Here is an 18,640-nt window from a genome sequence, read left to right on the forward strand (position 1 = left end):
ATCTCTCGTTTCTAGAACACCACTCTTTATAAAGACGTGACAGGTTTGCAACCTTACGGCTGTGAACACCCTCTGCTGTGGGAAATCCACACTGCAGGATACTGCTGATTCTAGCCTGATGTGATTGTATTCTATGATTTGGTCACATTTGTTTTTCCTTTCTTTCAAAAGCACATTCTTTATATTTGCTTTGATTTTTAATGCTAAAGACTTTTTTGTGTGGGTCAAAGTAAATAACTTAAAATTTTAAGTCGAATCATGTTTGACTAAAGCATGAATTATGGTAGATTTGGGATGTTGTGTCAGGTGTTTTAGCATAAGCTGTGATAGAACTTTAAATAATAGTATTGTTTAGTAATTACTTAACTGTATTTAAATATGCTGAATATTAAATCTTTTCCCAGCTGGAAAATAATAAAAGTTCAAAAGGCTCAGCTTGTTAAATAATATTTATTGGAAGACCATGGGAAATATCTGTTAGAAACATTATTTCCTGCTAGTTTATAGGTCAAACAGTGTGGGAACAGTGGATCCGTCTTTATCCACCTTTTTTCCACGTTTCCACCTATTTTTAGTGAAAGTGAAATGTCTGGTTTAGCTATAGGTAAATAATGCGAAGAATAACAAAGTGCCGGAAAAGGTAAAAATGTTTGCGCTACAAACCAGTGTTTTTATGATTATGATAATGCATTACAATAATGTGATAGCACATCATAATGGGCTGTTTTGCTTTCACAAAGTAGTTTTCTTTTGTTTGTTCCATTGAAAAGCTTCATCCACCTTAATCTTTAATTACAGTGTTATCGCTCCATTTTCTAAGCAATCCTCAGTTGAGAGAAAGAACACGCACCGACTTTATTCGGATTACACCTGTGGAGGGGCGTCTAATTAGATTTGTCTAACCTGGCTGATAAAAGTGAAAAAGAGACACAACTGTTTTGCTGATGGCTCTTACTGAGAGTGATATGTCTTCAGTATGGTGTTTTGCAGAGGGTTATGGGTTGAATCACGGCACGTAATGCTGTTATTACGCTGTGATCAGGATGACTGATAACAGAAGCCCACAGCAGCAAGTGACCCATGTTCCCCGATGATTCTCTTAATCTTATGCCATGATGGCTATTAAAAAATTCCAATTTAGGCAGCTTGAGTGCCAGGCGGCCTACAGTAAGAATGGCTTTAATAGCGATGAGTTATCATGCTCGCTGTTGTAATCAGGCCTGGTTCTTAAAAAGGGGGTTTACACATCTGACAAATTGATTTAATACCAATGTGATTCTAGCTCCCTAAGGATCTTCTGATTCCTCTTCTGCCAGGGTGTAGATGCTGATTTCTAACCACTTTTTAATTGTGAACCCTTTCTTTATTGTGTGTGCATGTGCTTTTAGTTAAAAATGTGCACTGTACTGAAGCTGTGGCTCATTCCACAGTCACAGTTTAACTTCAGTATGATACCGCTGCGTTGTGGAACGGCTGATTTATGGAGCGACGAGGCGTATTGGTTCCTTAAATGCCTGACTGTGGATGTCTGTCAGTGCTGTTATTTAGTACCTTTGCTTCCTTTGGGGATTCTGCATAGAGTATGCAACCCATCCAGATATCTCACAGCAGTACCCTAACCGCATCTTGCAAAATCAAGCAGTAAATTGAACCTTTCTCAAACACAGACCTCTGAAATAAAGTGATTTAGTCTGTTTTTTTGCTATTTTGCATGCACATTCAAGCAACTACTGTGTAGCTCCTATGCTATATAAATAAATAAATATATGGCAAGTGAATTTAGGCATCACAACATTGTAATGAACAGTATGAAAAATGGATATTCATTTTAAGATTTGCATTCACAACACGTTATTTTATTAAATGTTTACAATATTAACTTTTGTTAAAAATGTCAAAATAAGAAAAAGGAGCATGCACAATTAAATACTGGTCAGTATATATACAGTATCAGAATTATTGATGGATATTGTGTAGGGATGGGCATTTTTGTCAATTTCTTATTTCGATCATCGATAGGTTAAAAAAAAGATTTGAGTAATTGGGGGCGGGGCATGTGCGGGGGCGGGGCATGGCCGTAATTGAAATAATGAAAATATCTGAAGGCTGTTATGAAAATGAATGTTAAAAATAAAAATATGACATGAAAACAAGTCTATGAAAACATCAACACATGATTAGATGTTAGCTTATGATTATGATGCAGCAATGTTATTAAAAAAGTAGTATGTAAAAAAAGAATAGCTGCCTGAGGTGAAGCTGACTTTGTCAATAAACTGAAACCCATTCTATGACACTTCCTTTGATATTAATCAGATAACTAAGATACATAACATAAACGTAACATTACAACTTGTATCTATACAAAAGGATGCATATGCCAGTGAACTTTGTTACGCACTATAGCGAGAGAGTGAGCTCCCGCCGTGATGCGCTTTAAACAGCGCGCTGAAACACAGGCAAGGACAGGATTTACTATAGATTTCACATTCTATAAAGTTCTCATTATAACACTAATGTCATTAATGTTTATGGCAGATATGTGCTATATTTTCATCTACGTTATCAAGTGATTCTTAAAATTGCCTGCATGTTTCCGAAGCCATACGAAGTAAAAACATCACTGTTGCATTATTATAGGATCGGTATTTAAAAGCATCTAAACATCTAAAAGCAATATGACCGTCTCAAATAACTCAATATCGGGCATTGCATTTGAGCATGAAACTAAAAACCGGTAATATGTAGCGCATTCAGCTGCATGTAAATACATGTTAACATCCCAGCGCAATCCTATTAGATTAATCAGATGTGCATGTAGCTAACCCAGACATCACTACTTGACTTCGAAGCCAAGCTTCTCTCTCTTCTCACATCTATACTTTTAACCCCATGCTGTTGCAAGCTAAACAATCAGAGCTCAGGGTGCCGCCCAAAGTGCTGCTATAACCAATCAGATTTATTACATTTTTTTCACGATTATCGTTTTCATGATCGCTGTCACGGCCGAGTAATCGAGTACTCGATCGCTGATGCACATCCCTAATATTGTGACGAATAGTTGATAATGTGTTGTGATGTCATAGAAGAACCATTTTGAGTTCTTAAAAGAACAGTTTTTTTCGCCCCTAGTCCAAAGAACATTTAAAAAATCTACCCTTTTTTCCGCTATAAAGAACCATTTGTGGAATAGAAAGATTCCATGGATGTTGAAGGTTATTCATGGAACCATCAATGCCAATAAAGAACCTTTTGTAATAGTTTTAGAACCATTATGGATTCCCCAAAGAACCTTTCAGTGAACGGTTCTTAAAAGATCAATTTTTCTTAGTCTGAAGAACATAAAAAAAAAAAATCCATTTGTGGATAACCTTTTGTTAAGGTTAACTGTACCTTCCATCGTAACAAGCAAGCAAAGATCTGCTTCTGGAAGGATCTTCAGTGCAATCACTTTTAAACCTATGTCCTAATTAACTCGTAGACCTGCACTGTAAAGATAGGCATGCAAACAATTTAAGACTCTGCTGGATGACTTAGTATGTCATATAGCTGTCTCTGTCTGTGTGTGTGTGTGTGTGTGTGTGTGTGTAAGGTAACAAAAACAGGCCAGACCAGTTTTGATGCTGCAATGCCACTGAAACCAGTCTCAGCATGTTGATGAAGCAGTACATGTCAACATTTATATGTGCTTTATTTTACTTATGTTCAGCCTGGTTGGGACTTGTAGTCACGCATATGAGAAGCTTTGCTGTTTGTGTTTTTGGTTTATCTTTGTCTTTCATTACTTCCTTTGCTGTTTGGGAAGTGGGTAGGCCACATTTTGTGCCTGCTCATGCATAATTTTAAGTTAAAGCCTAAATGGTGTGGGATCAAATAAAAATAAGTGGTACTGAAATATAGTTTTCATTAGTGGCTAGTTTGCATTAAATATTCTCACAGATACTGCGTATCCAGAAGCTACTTTCATTAATATTTTTTCTCAAGTGTGGTGGTCATATTAACTTTTAATGTCATTTAATGTTTAATGTATTAGTGCTTGCGTGTTATTGAACTGAAGCAACTAACAAGCACTGGTTTTGTTTTGCATAGCAGAAGTTACACAGCAAGAACCCGAGACATTTTAAAGATTATTCATATTGTACTACTGATTCAACAAAAACGTTCAGTGTCCTAGGAAAGTTGCTAATTCTTAAGTCTTGTGCCTTTTATAGTGCTCCTTTTTTTTTAGCTTTAAAGTTGATTCAAAGCGAACACTGAATTAATGTGAATACATTTTTTTGTTTATTGTATGAATAAATGAAACCAACTGAATTCATGATTCATTCTGTAGGTGCTATATTGTAACATTTGCTTGTTGAAGAAACTAAATGTTTACAGTACTTTTGAAGGACACAGTTACAGAATACTTGCATTTCTGTTTCAGGGAGGGAAAGGGCGTCATGAGCAGGTCACCTTCCTGAAGAATGAACAGAAGATGGCACCGGCACGGAAGACGAGCATTGCCGTGGGGGTCGTCATTGCCCTGTTGGTAGTGGCTGCAGTGGTCGGATTTCTTGTGTGGCTCTTTGTTGGTACATAGATTCACCAATCATATCTAACTTGCTCATAAATTAAGAAGGTTGCACACCTACGCTGCTGTTTAAATGTTTGGGGTCTCTTATGCTCACTAAAGGCCGTTTCACACTAGACGCGATGCGAAAAAGCGAGGCGAATCACCGACGAACGGTGCTTTCACACCGTGTGCGAAACGAATGTTCGCCTTCTGCTAATTCACGCCTGCACGCTAGGTGCCGCCGACCAACAATGCATTTTTCCTCAAATATGTATCTCATATATGGATTTAACATCGTCTGTTACTTTCTCATAGCTGCTGCTTTAAGGGACGCTCTGTTGCTTAGTTACGTGCATCCTGTAACTGTTTAAACTGCCAATCATCTGTCAATCATCTTTACACAGTTAACATCATACACATTTTGTTTAATTTGATTTCCTACCGTATTGGAGAGAAATGAAGAGGCACAACGCGGGTCTTTCATGCCGAGAACTCTGCTCATGTATTTGCATAATGATGCATTTAAAAGTTAATGACCAAACGTATCTATTAAAATTCACAATGTTGCTGCAGGTGAAATTTAACGTGAATAACATTAAATTTATATTTTTGAATCAGGTTAGATTATTTATCACTCAAATCCCTTTCTCTACCTGTCCGTCGGTCATGCATAGTCACCATGTTTGTAGTTTTTTAACACTTTTTATGCGTGTTTGTAGTTCTAATCGAATCCCCCGTCCACCTCTCAATGTGTTGTGGGCAATATTACCCGTTAGAGTGTGCAGCGATCTGCATTTCGAATTCTAACCGGAAGTAGTAGACCATCTGGGAATCTTTGGCATACTTTTTTAAACATACTATGATTTGGGACATACTAAATACATTTTCAGATGCTATTTAGGACGGATAGTATGTGAATTGGGACGCAGCAACAGTCAAATCACAGTGGAGTCAACTGTCTTAACCGCGGCTTGTGTACTGCAAATACATACGAGCATCATCACTGTGTCTGTCACGCGACATTGTTCCCCTTTCGGTCTTGAATTGATGGTAAAATTAAGGACATTATTAACTCTCTTTATATTTACTTTGAAGCTGAAGCTCGCGATTATGGTAAGGGCCGTTACATTTCCGACGAGTGCTTTTGGTGTTCGGCCAATCACAATGCACAGCTGGCCAATCAGAGCAGACTGCACTTGTCGGAAGGAGGGGCTTTGTAGAAAACGACACCTTTGAGAGAGGCGGGGCATAGAGGAACTACAATAATGTATAGTATTTGAAAATTAATGGGTTTTTTGAACATTAAATCGTCAACATATTCTGTTACACCAAACACACAAAATAGTGATCTTTAAAAAGCATCATATGACCCCTTTAATAATTAAATACACTGAACAAAATAATAAACGCAACACTTTGTTTTTGCCCCATTTTTCATGAGCTGATCTCAAAGATCGAAGACTTTTTCTATGTACACAAAAGGCCTATTTCTCTCAAATGTAGTTCACAAATCTGTCTAAATCTGTGTTAGTGAGCACTTCTCCTTTGCCGAGATAATCCATTCACTTTGAATGGAATACACTTTGAGAGTTATACCATAACATTTATAGTTTTATGTGTACCACTGTTCAGAAGTGTGCTAGATAACCATGTGCTGATTATCATCTTTGAACTAGGTTCAAAAGTATCCAAAATTGTCACTACTGAAACAGTCACAACCAAAACATGCCGTCATTATTTCAGTAGTATCAAAAGGGAAAACATACTCCTCGTATTTGGGGGAAAATAAACAACATTTTAGAACAGTTATGCATTTATTTTTTATTTTTTGTATTTTAGCATGTTTTAGTAGTGTTTTAGCATGCAAGTAAAAATTGTGTTGTGGTCTCTACCAGAGCATGACTGTCACTACCGAAACATGGGATGTTTTGTCAAAAATAAAGTATACTGAATTATCAACTAAAATGTTATGATAGTTTTTGGTTCAATGTGTATTCAAACTAGGGATGCGCGGTATACCGATACTGGAAAAATACCGGTATATATTATATTTCAAACGGTACGATATCATAATTTTGCCCAATTCGGTATTTCATACGCTGCTGTTGCAAAATGCACCTGTAGGTGGCAGTGCTTCCCAAATTGCTGCGTAACTGGTAAATGTGACAACAGAACAACGCGATGGATCAAACAGATGAAACTCAGCGCTCCCAAAATTAATAAATAAAGAGAACAGTATAAGTGAAATATGGCATTACTTTGGATAAAAAACAGATGGCAAAGGTGAAGGAACTGGCCTTACTGCACCTGTATGCAAGCGTTGCTATAGGCCCAAATCATGTTGCCACAGGAACACATCAAATCTTTTTTTCAAAGAATTAAGAGATCGACAGGTGAGTGCATCATTCATAAATTCAGATTTGATTTGACCTTTTATTTACATCTGATCAACGCTCATGCAGATGTAATACAGTAAGCGCAAATGTGCATGTGAGACACGCTAGAATCAATGAAGTTTTGGTCACGTAATGCATGCACTTGCATTTCATACAAACAAATTACAAACCACTAATATGAAGCAAGTGAGCAAACAAACCACTAATATGAAGCAAGTGAGAGAGTGAGATTTATATTTAATGCTTTTTATTTGGTTGAGTCTGAAATCTGAAAACAATCTGAGAGACAGAAATAATAACATGATTTTGAATATTACTTTGACTGTTAGAATAACTCTTTACAATAAAGCAACATTTGTTGCATCAATTGCACAACTTCAGTGCTATTTTTTTTTTCTTCAAACTTCTTCAAAATGAAACCTGTTTCCGGTAGGTTTTTTTTTTTTAGGAGACATTTAGTTTGCACTGCGTGTTTGCACTGAAAAGATAAGATTTGAATATATTTTCATCTTATTACTTCAGTTAGTCTATTTTTTTCTTCTTCTCCAACATCAAAATGTAACCCATGTTCCCTTTAGGTTTGTTACAGTTTGATACAAAGGTATTAACATATGAATCTGTTTTTATTATTATTAATAATATATATTTTTTTAATTCACTTATCTTTTGAGGCTGGTTATTTGTCACCTATGGTACCGATTTAGTATCGATACCGAGGTACTACATTCTGGTATCGTACCGAAGCCAAAATTATGGTATCGAGCCATCCCTAATTCAAACTAATGAATCCTTAACTTTGAAATCAGTATGTTCAACTTTTTGCCTTTTTACAAAGAAACATTTTATTAAAAATACAACAAATGTCATTAATTAAACTTGAAATATTATTAAAAATGTAATTGTTATTGAGTTACCTCTTAATTTTGTTTTATATAAAACAGCAAAAAATATAGTTTCATTGTAGATGTAAGCAAAATCTTAATAGGTCAATAAAAACCTTCTAATTAAATTATTTTTACTGTGTTTCGGTAGTGACAAATTTGGGGAGAGGACAAATATTCCGAAACGTTCTGAAAATACAATATGAGAATTAACTGCACAATTACTAGAAATGTGTACCTTGGATGATATACAGTTCCTCAAACTTTTAAACGGTAGTATACAGTTCTTACTGTTTTTGATTAATAGCGTCTTTCCCTCTCTCAGTCAGGAGCAAAGACTTGGAAAATGAGGCCATCTTACGTAAACACAGCTCATCCACACTGGTTTACAGCGGCCAAATTAAACTTCTCAAACCAGAGTACAGCCCAGCATACGAGAATCCTGACAGTGCAGAATTCCAACAAGTGGCAAGGGACTTGGAAGTAATTGTGAGTGTTTTTGTTGTTCTCAGACTTTTCTTTGCTGTTGGTTTTGTAAGTGTTCTGGTGATTTTGACTTCCTCAGATCCTTGATACTAAATTCAAGTGATTCAGTTTTATCTGTATTTGTTTTGTTTTTTGTTTTTTTTAATCGAAATCATGGACTTCAATGACTGTACTAAAGCTTTTAAAGTCTTTCAAGGTGTCTATACACTGCAAAGATTTCATGAAGCGTCATCTGAAGGCACAAATGGCATGTACACATATTGTTGGCATGCAATATATCACAAGCTTGATTTTTGATTTTGTAGGTGACAAAAAAAAGGCACCTGTATAATAGATAAAGATGGCAGTGTGCGTCTAGCTGACAAACTCGTCAAATCTGTGCATTTCTTCCCAACCATGCTCAAAAGCACAAGATGGGATTCCTTAGCAATGCCTGCCTCAAACAAATAACTTCCCATTGACTTGTTAGGTGACAGTCACATTACCGGTTATGTGAATGTCACAACGCACATCATGTCCTATTTTATGGTACAAGAAAACAATCTGTTTTAGGACTATCAGTGTTCATCTTAATATTTTTTTATTTAATATTAATTAAAGGGATAGTTCACCCAAAAATGAAAATTCTGTCATTAATTACTCATGTCGTTCCAAACCCTTAAGACCTTCATTCAACTTTGGAAACACAAATTAAGATATTTATGATGAAAGAGTTTTCTGACCCTGCCTATACACCAACACAACTGACACGTTCAAGGTCGAGAAAGGTAACATATGGTTGAACCATTGATGTCATATGGGGGGGGGGGGGGGGGGGGGGTCAGTATCACCATAGAGTGCCTTTCAACCCTCATAATACACAATGTTAGTTTTAATTTCCCATTTGCTTTGTCATATCATCATAAATAGTAGACACTCAATTACTATAGAAACACATTAGCTGAGCTCCCCCACATTTTTTTTTTTTTTTAGATAATTATGGACCATTATTCAAAGCATAAACCATAAGATATGTCCACCCTGTCATGGACATATATTACTGCTAAATACGTTTTCATTGCAAAATTAAGATGCAAATTATATTTTCTGAAAGGTATGATGTCCCTTTTACTAAACAGGGTTATTAAAAAAATATTCTAATTATAAATAATATATTTACATCCTCAATTACACTGATATATACCCCCCCCCCCCCCCCCCCCCCAAGTTCATTGTAGTTTTTAGCCATATTAACTATAAATGAATGCTATGTCCACCCTGTCATGTTTATGTCCACTCTATCGAGTCTAAGTGGCCGACAGGGTGGGCATTTTGGAACAACGACAGGGTGGGCATTTTGAGCTTCAATTAGTATATTAGCTTACAACAAACTTAGACTATAGCTAAATATTTCATCTGGTTTTTGAAGAGAATTTGGTATATTTAAACTTACATATTTTGAAAATATTGTATTCAAATCACTTCTGGCATATTTTATGCCGACAGGGTGGACATGTTAAGCTTTGGCAAAGCAAGTAAGCAAACTCATGCAAAGAAAATTTGTCAATTGAAAAGTCACCAACTTACTCACCTCAGCCGTTGAAATTCCCGCCACTGAAGAGACAAAAAATCTGTTGTACTGATGTCACTAAATGGCCTTTTCTTAAAGGGGCGGATTCCCCATTACAACAGGATAGACAACCATTCAAGGGACATGGACAAACTCTTCTCTTTTTTTTATTAAATAAAAATATAGTTTTATTACCAAATAATCAATACACTCAAATTGAGTAATCTCTTATTTAAAGCTGCTGTCCATAACTTTTTTTGGTTAAAATGATCCAAAATCAATATTTTAGCAAGTTCATAAGCCAGTGTTCAATACTATCGCCTTACTTTAGCCGATTCACAACAGCTTTTAATAATGTTTTCTAATTTGTGGTACGGGTAGGTTTTCACAGATCGTTTATAGCCTTTTCTCACAACAGTTAGAATAATGAAATGTATCATTTTGATATTGATCCATGGACAATTTTAATGATGTCCTTACTACCTTTCTGGGCCTTGAAAGTGGTAGTTGCATTGCCTATGTCTATGCAGGGTCAGAAAGGATTTCATCAAAAACATCTTAATTTGTGTTCCAAAGATCTTATCGGTTTGGAACATAATTAATGCCAGTCATATTTTTCATTTATAAAATTAAATTAATAAAATGCATTTTAAATTTTCATAATTGTATAATTGAAATAAGCATTTTCTGCTTCAAAATAATGTGTATTGTGAAAAGGGCAATACAACTAAATATTAATTTAATTGAATTTGAGTTGACTGTGTTAATTATTGTACTGTTACTGCCTATAATTGACAATAATTGTGTTAAAATGATCTGTTTCTTTTTTTAGATGAACGATACATTCACCAGAGATCCTCTCCTTTCCAAATACTATACCAAGTCTGTCATCACTGCCTTCAGGTAAAGCTGAACTACAGCTCCCTGATTCAGACAAAGTCAAATTTATAGCAACGCTCTCTAAATCTAATAGTTTTTAAATTAAACGATAGATCATTCTTTGTCTTGATTTTAATACGTAGTGGTTCCGCTGATAGAGATAAATTACAAGTCTCATATAATCTGGGTTAAAAAAAAAATCACCCTAATAGAATACAAATTATTAATTTCCAGTTAAACTATTCCTACTGCTCATGCTCCGGGTTGGGGACCATAAAAACAGAGAAAATCCATTACACAAATCACACGAGTATCATACATAATGGGCTCTTTTTTTGGTTTGGGTCAGTAAGAAACCATCTAGACCTAGCATAGCATAATTCTTAAAGTCACACAAAACACCTTAGCAACTAGCATTATGCAAAGCAAATCCTAAAATTAGTATCAGTACATTATGCATGAGCAAGTACCACAAAAATCAAGTTGTACTTTCATTCAATAATATGTCTACTTTGCACCATCATGCATCTGCAGTGAAGGAACCTTGGCATATCATTGGTCTCAATTTGACATTCCTGAGAAGGACCAAGAGATCGTCCCAGAGCTGACAGAGGAGCGCGTGGTCGAGGCTCTGCAGAGGAGCATCCGGCAGGAGGGCAAACGAGTCGGGAACATCGCAGTCACTGCCAATGACATCACTGCTTCATGTAAGATGATTGCTAATTATAAAGAGAGCATATTTGCTCCACAGTCGCAGTGCAGTAATTAGGATGAGTAACGGAATATTATATTGAAAACGGTTGTGAAAAACAACATTATGACTGTTTTTGTAGCAAAATGCAATGACTAACATGTATATAAATGACAAAAACAATGATTAAAAATGTATGAAATGGTCCCTTTTGGAGCACTGATGCTTTTTAATAACATTGTAGATAACGACAGGGACTTGCCCCCATTGTGCAGCTCAATGCAACAAAGTAATTCTTTGTTTTTGCAAAAAACTGTAACTCTCTGTCCTTCTCCGGTCCCCATCTGCATTATATACACGAGAGCAGCAGGCCTGAGTGACACCTCAGTGCCCTGCTTAAAATGATATCTCTGTACGGAGACTCATGTCGCTGTAGTGAGGTGAGAGACTGGTATTTGTTAACGTCAGAGTCAGGGTGAGGGGTGGAGGAGGAGGAATAGAATGTCTGACAGGCCTTTGGAAAATGGAAGGAAAGAGGAGTGAAAAAAGTACAGCATGCATCATTTTCTCTCTCTCTTTGCAGTCACAGACCCTCGGATGGCCAGGGACCCCAAATCCAGTGAGTAAAGTGTGTCCCATTTCAGTCACCGCTGCACTGTAATTTTCCACCTGGGTTGCCGTGCTCTCTCCTGTCACTCACTGAAAAATGCCTGCCCGCCTCCATCTTACACTCGCTCTATCTCTCGCTCGCTTTCCTTTCCACTTACCTTGCTGTGCACAACAGCACGGGATCTCAAAAACCTGTTTTTCAACCACAGAGAGCATTGCTACAGCTCTTCAACAGCACCTTTGGACAAATGTCTAAATTATCTGCATTAAACTGCAAGTGCATGGAGGTTTCTTATGGCTTTAGAGTCAACATGAAAGCAGAATAGACCCTTTTTACTTCAATTAAATGTATGGCGTGTAATATTTCATAAAAGTGTAATAACTTGATTTGTAGACTTTCCTTATTTGAGACCGGGGATTCCAAGAAAATGTTTATCAGCCAAACACATTGACCTACAATATAATAAGTACCCTCTAAGAGTTAATATTTCAATCATTTAACAACACATTGGCATATTTACAGTTCTCTGGGTTGCTGGTTTTATGACAAGCAGGTAAACAAAAAATAATAAAAAACTTATTTTTATTTTATTTATTTTTTTACTATTCATCAACTCACAAACCCCTGCAAGCTTAATGTTTAATGTAATAGTATTTTTTCATTAATGTTTAAGGTTATGTGAATAATAGCAAATAAGGGTATATTTAAAAATTAATTTCATTTTAACTTCAGAGTCCATTTAATGGTGTCTCCAGTGGAGAAGAGAGAAAAACAAACAAACAGAAGTACATTTACATATAATAATGTTTACATAAAAACCAGTTTCAATTTATCTAGAGCTGCTGTAATGAGATTTGACCTTAATTATGGGCTGGTGCACTTAGAAGTCACAACAATAATCAACAGCAGCAAATCAAAATTCAGAAATTTTTAATTCTGTGGTTATGGTGACGTTTTGGGTGTTTGAGTGACCCCTTGTCCCATCCAAGAAGCCACTTATCACTTGATTCAACCATTTTTTGTGAGTACTAAGGATCTTTGGTGCTTTTTATACTTGCTGCAAAGCAATTATCATCTGATGTATCTGTCGAGTACTTGAGCTAATTTGTTATTTACCAGAACGCAATAAGATCACATCTTTCTTCTTTTCCTGTTTCTGTTATCAGAGGAATGCTTTTACAGTCTCATGGCTGACACCACCAGCAAAGAATTTACATCTCCGGAACACCCTAGGAGATACCCAGCTCACTCCCGATGCCAGTGGCAGATCCGTGCTCCTACAGGCTATGCCATCATTGTCAAGTTCAGGACCTTCCACATAGAGGATGACTGTGCCAATGATTATGTAGCCATCTATGACTCGCTCAGTCCTGACAGCAAGTATGCTATCACAAAGTGAGTACATGCCACCTTCAAACCTCATATTTGACTTTGTTCCATTTAGGTTTTACCATAACCTGTAACAATGCTGTTTAAATGAATATAAAGTTAAAAGGCTGAAATGCTTTTATCACTTGAATACCATAAAAACATTTCCCCACTTTGAGCAAAATAAAGCAATTTTTCCTTTCTTAAAAAAAAAAAAAACACTTTTAAGGACTTCAATTTAACGTGCTGCGATCTCTGTCTATAACCAATCTTTTTTTAATCTCTTATGCTCACCAAGTCTGCATTTATTTGATCAAAAATACAGTAAAAAACAGAAATATTGTGAAATATTATTGGAATTTAAAATAACCATTTTCTATTTTAATTTATTTTAAAACTGTAATTTATTCCTGTGATGTAAAGCTGTCATTACTCCAGTCTTCAGTGCCACGTGATCCTGATTTGATGCTCAAGAAAAAAATGCTTATTATCAAAGTTGGAAACGGTTATGCTGCTTTATATTTTTGTCAAATCTGTGAGACATTTTTGGATTCTTTAATGAATAGAGAGTTCAAGATAACAGCATTTATTTCTTTTGTAACAATATAAAAGTCTTTAATGTCACTTTTGATCCATTTAAGGCATCCTTGCTCAAAATTATTAATTTCTTTGAAAAAGTAACACGTACAGGATATATATAATATCCTTTTCAATGCATCTCTAGCTTCTAAACTTCAAGGACGAAGCCCTCTCATCGGCGCTGGTTACACGACTTTTCAATTCAATTTCATTTTTCACAGTTGGCCTAAGGCTTCTTGCTGAAGATTGGCTTGTTAAGACCCCTCTCTATCACCTCTCAGATACATGCCAATTTTTAGTCACCTTTTCAATGGGTGATGATGACAGACTTTAGTAAAAGAGGGCTTGTTTGTTTTTTTCCTTTTAGTTTTTTTATTTATTTATCCTATGTAACAAATCACCTGAAGTGTATTAGTGGCAAACTGTATCTTGCAGCCAGTGGGCTCTGAACATAATTCTCACAACACTCAGCCTCTGCTCCATTTCCAAGGTGACACAGAGTTTCTATTAAGAACTGTACAGCCATACAGTTCTTAATAATGTTGTTACGCCCCAGGTCTCACTCTCTCTCTCGCTCTCTCTCTCTCTCTCTCTCTCTGTGTGTCTGTCATGAGGTTTCTTGACTCTATATACCCATTTGACTTTACCCATTTCATGTAGTTTTACACTACCAGTCAAAGTTTGGACAACCCTGACTAAATTTCTGATCTTAAAGAGCCCAGTTTTTAGTCCATATCTTTTAGGTTGGTGGTCTAGGGGCATTGACAAAATGTACTTTAGGAACAAACATACCAAAAATACACACTACACAGATTTTCATCCAATCAATTTACCATTGCGCAATTTCATTGATATATACTTTAGTATATAAAAATTAGGCACTGTTCTGTACAGTTGCCACAGTTCTAACGCTCTTGTAATCTTTTCATCACAGACAGTGTGGACTTCGACCTCCTACAAATCCCCTTGAGGTAGTTTCTTCTGGAAACATCATGCTTGTCAACCTAATCACAGATGTGGCCCGGAGACCTGGATTCAAAGCGGTTTACACTGTCATTCCTGCTATTGCTGGTAACATCAGGGATTGTTTTGTACAAATGCTTTAGTATTTTATAAAGTCATCAACTAAGTCAAACGTCTTTGTAGACACTTGCAGTGTAGCCGTGAAACTTGGAAAAAAAAAAGGTTGAAGTGGTCTAGAAAGTATTACATTTTAGTTTCTTAATATCTGTTTTCTGTTCATTTCCTCCCTCCATATTAATTTCTAGCTGGGAGCTGTGGAGCATCTCTGACTGCGCCCACTGGAAACTTCACATCTCCTAATTTTCCTAGTTTCTATCCTCCTTTGGTCGACTGCAACTGGAACATCAATGTAAGCCTCACGTGACCGTTTCACTAACTTGTGTTTTGAAATTAAAGGAATATTTCAGTATTTCTTAATTTGTTGTGCTAACCAATCTTCATATTTTGAAATGTTCTTTTTTAAATTTTCTTTCTACAAGAAAACAAAAGCAGATGTTGCAAAATATAATTTTTAAATGAAGAATTTTTTTTAGTAAGGTTGCCTAAAATTGAACAAAAGTGAGAGTAAAGACTTATACATTAAAAAAAAAAATCTATTTCATATAAACACTGTTCTTTTTGAATTTTCTGTTAATCAAAGAATCCGGAAAAAAAAATTTATCCGTTTTCCCAAAAATATTAAGCAGAACAACTGTTTTCAACATTAATAATAATCAGAAATATTTCTTGAGCACCAAATCAGCATCTTTGAATGATTTCTGAAAGGATCATGTGACACTGAAGACTAGAGTAATGATGCTGAAAATTCAGCTTTGCGTTTACATATTGTAAAATGTCATTTTACAATATAATAAATACAAAACAGTTCCTTTAAGTTGTAATAATATTTCCGTGTTACCGTTTTTGCTGTATTTTTATCAAATAAATGAAGTTTTGCTGAGCGTAAGAGACTTATTTAAATTTTTTACAAATCTTACTGACCCCAAAATTTGGAACAGTAGTGTATGTATTTTAAGCAAATATGTGGCTAATAATAATTCAGCTAATAATAATATAAATTTTGGCTGCGCATCTTCAGAAGCCTTGAAATATAGTGCATAAGTGTAGAGTACTTTTATGTAGAGCAGCTCATGTATTCTGCCTACATCTCATTTCACAAAAGAAAGTAATATAGGATCGGAACAATATGATCGGGAGTAAATGAAGAAAACATTTTCATATTTGAATGAACTACTACTTTTGAGTAGGGTTTAGATTCTGTCATTAGGCTGTTTTATTATTGAGTTATGTCTTTTTGAAAATAACCCTGAACACCATTGTGTGGATTCTGCAGGTTCCTGCTGGCAGAAGGATAAAGATTGAGTTCAATATGTTCCGTGTGAAAGAGCCGGGGGTGGACACTAGCAGCTGTCACAAAGACTTCATAGAGGTTCTGGGTGAAAGGTAAGTTCTGTCATCTGTCCTGCCATGCCGACCAGAAAGATACCCCCCATCGTTTCTTGTCAGCGTCCTGATAGTCTATGAAATAAAATGGCAAAAGGCCCAATAAATAAATATGATGTTAATTTAGCTGAAAACCATCTGCAGTAGTCTGTTGCCAATTCATTCTTGGTTTTCTTAGCCTTTGTTGTATTAACACTTCATTCCTTGCTCCATTTTTAAAGGTATTGTGGAGAGAGACTTGGAATTGTTCTCTCTAGCGCCACCAATACCTTGGAAGTGAAGTTCCATTCAGATGAATCCTACACTGATAAGGGTTTCAGGATCACTTACACCGCCTTTGACCCTGTAAACCGTACGTAAGCCCAGTGTTTCAATATGATTAGCTGAATGCAGTGATGAAATTTTGATCCAGGACCATTTAAAACCAACAGATCACATTATTCTGTCATTAGAACTCTCTTTAACGACTCCTTTGTGTTGAGTTCTGGCTGTCTTCCTGTTTTCACCCCTATGAATTTTATCTCCAGCTTGCCCTGGTCAGTTTGCGTGCACCTCAGGCTACTGCATCAAAAAAGAGCAACACTGTGACGGGTGGAACGACTGCAAAGACATGAGTGATGAGAAAAACTGCCGTAAGTCTCATTCCCCGTCAGGATTTGAATTGAATTAGATCTGTCCAACTGGATACTGATGTGGAATGACAGGAAGATGAATTCAACATTCAAATTCAAAGACTACTGAGTATATATAAGAATATCTTGTTTTCTTAAGATTCCTCCAATTTAAGTTCAATCCTGGCAGTTTTGCTGGAAATTTAACAGTTTTACTCATTGTTTTTAAATGTTCAGGACATTATAAAAAACATGAACACTAAAATTGTATAATTTGATTATGTATGTATTATATTAAATATATTATTTGTCATATACGTAAATTCTAGGTGTTTTGGGTTTAAAAAATGAGTGGCATTACGGATTGTACAAAATGTACACCATAGGTGGGATTTCAAACATCAGTTCTTTTAGATCATCTAATGCTTCTGGAAATAGTTTATACGCTCATTAACTTCAGATTTGCTCCATAATTTGGCATATTGTTTGCTGCAAGTAACCAGCAAACTTGGATAAATGGAAAACGTTTTGATGAGTATTTAAATTATACTAATAATTGATAGAGTTGGGTGATGTTTCAGATGAATTGTATGTTGACACATTATTCACTTGAATGTGTTTTGTGTTTCAGAATGTGATGAAGGACAGTTCAAGTGCAGAAATGGCCTGTGTAGGCCTCAGTACTTTGTGTGTGACAGAATGAATGACTGTGGTGACAATAGTGATGAGGAACATTGTGGTGAGTTTCTCCTATTTAATTTTAATTAACATGTATTTATATTAGCATTTGCCTTTCATTAAGTTATTTTAAAGGGGTCATCGGATGCAAAACTCACTTCAAGTTGTTTAAACATAAATGTGTGTTGGAAGTGTGTGTACACATCCATCCTGTAATAAAAACCCAGACAGTGTTTTTTATTTAAGTCCCTATTTTAAAATCCCCTTTCTCAAATGAGGCTGTTCTGAGATTCCTGTCAGAATGACGTAGTTCTGTACAGGCCCCTCCCACGATAGTTGATTGACAAGACCGTCTTACCTTAGACCCGTCCTGAGTGAGCTGAGAGCTATCTGCCTCCGGTGCAGGGGAAGACAAGATGTCTCCGATTAAGCGATTGAAGTGTTGGTGGATGTAATAATGAATATAGCAGTCGTCATTAACTCCCGACATCTGAGCCGATGAAGACGCAGACGATTAATGTTATTTTAGCTTTGAGGCGGATTCAGCAGAGCTCACGAACATTTAAAGCAACATGGACTAAAAACGGCTTGAAAACAGAGCTGATTTTGACAGGTTTAAAAAGGTGCATACCAAAGTATGTTATAGAGTTTTCATTAAGACCCTAAAGAATAATATCAACTTGGAAACTTGTAAAATGGACATCCGATGACCCCTTTGAATGAAGCTAAATACATTTAAGGATACACTAAGTACTGACAGACAAGCAGTGGCAGGTGTTTTATCTCCACAAAGTGGGAAATTCAGATGAACTTACTTTGAACTATGACATTTTTCTGGAGAACTTCAACATATTTAAGACTTGCTTCATTGTGGCATACTTTAAAAAGCCACTT

General features: G+C 36.0%; 1 protein-coding gene across 3 annotated transcripts in view; it reads left to right on the plus strand.

Moving 5' to 3' along the window:
* LOC306854378 (suppressor of tumorigenicity 14 protein homolog) overlaps window positions 1-18,640 on the plus strand; it is a 36,321-nt gene that overhangs the window by 5,917 nt on the left and 11,764 nt on the right. For all 3 annotated transcript variants that reach the window (XM_079392326.1, XM_079392327.1, XM_079392328.1), the window contains exons 2-13: window positions 4,424-4,571; window positions 8,155-8,318; window positions 10,697-10,767; window positions 11,278-11,450; window positions 12,018-12,053; window positions 13,211-13,439; window positions 14,926-15,062; window positions 15,260-15,363; window positions 16,348-16,457; window positions 16,679-16,809; window positions 16,985-17,089; window positions 17,700-17,807. In XM_079392326.1, coding sequence (XP_079248452.1) covers window positions 4,424-4,571; window positions 8,155-8,318; window positions 10,697-10,767; window positions 11,278-11,450; window positions 12,018-12,053; window positions 13,211-13,439; window positions 14,926-15,062; window positions 15,260-15,363; window positions 16,348-16,457; window positions 16,679-16,809; window positions 16,985-17,089; window positions 17,700-17,807 — 1,516 coding nt within the window. The remainder of the gene's footprint in view (window positions 1-4,423; window positions 4,572-8,154; window positions 8,319-10,696; window positions 10,768-11,277; window positions 11,451-12,017; window positions 12,054-13,210; window positions 13,440-14,925; window positions 15,063-15,259; window positions 15,364-16,347; window positions 16,458-16,678; window positions 16,810-16,984; window positions 17,090-17,699; window positions 17,808-18,640) is intronic.

Source organism: Barbus barbus, assembly GCF_936440315.1.
Source record: "Barbus barbus genome assembly, chromosome: 34".
NCBI classification, from domain to species: Eukaryota; Metazoa; Chordata; class Actinopteri; order Cypriniformes; family Cyprinidae; genus Barbus; species Barbus barbus.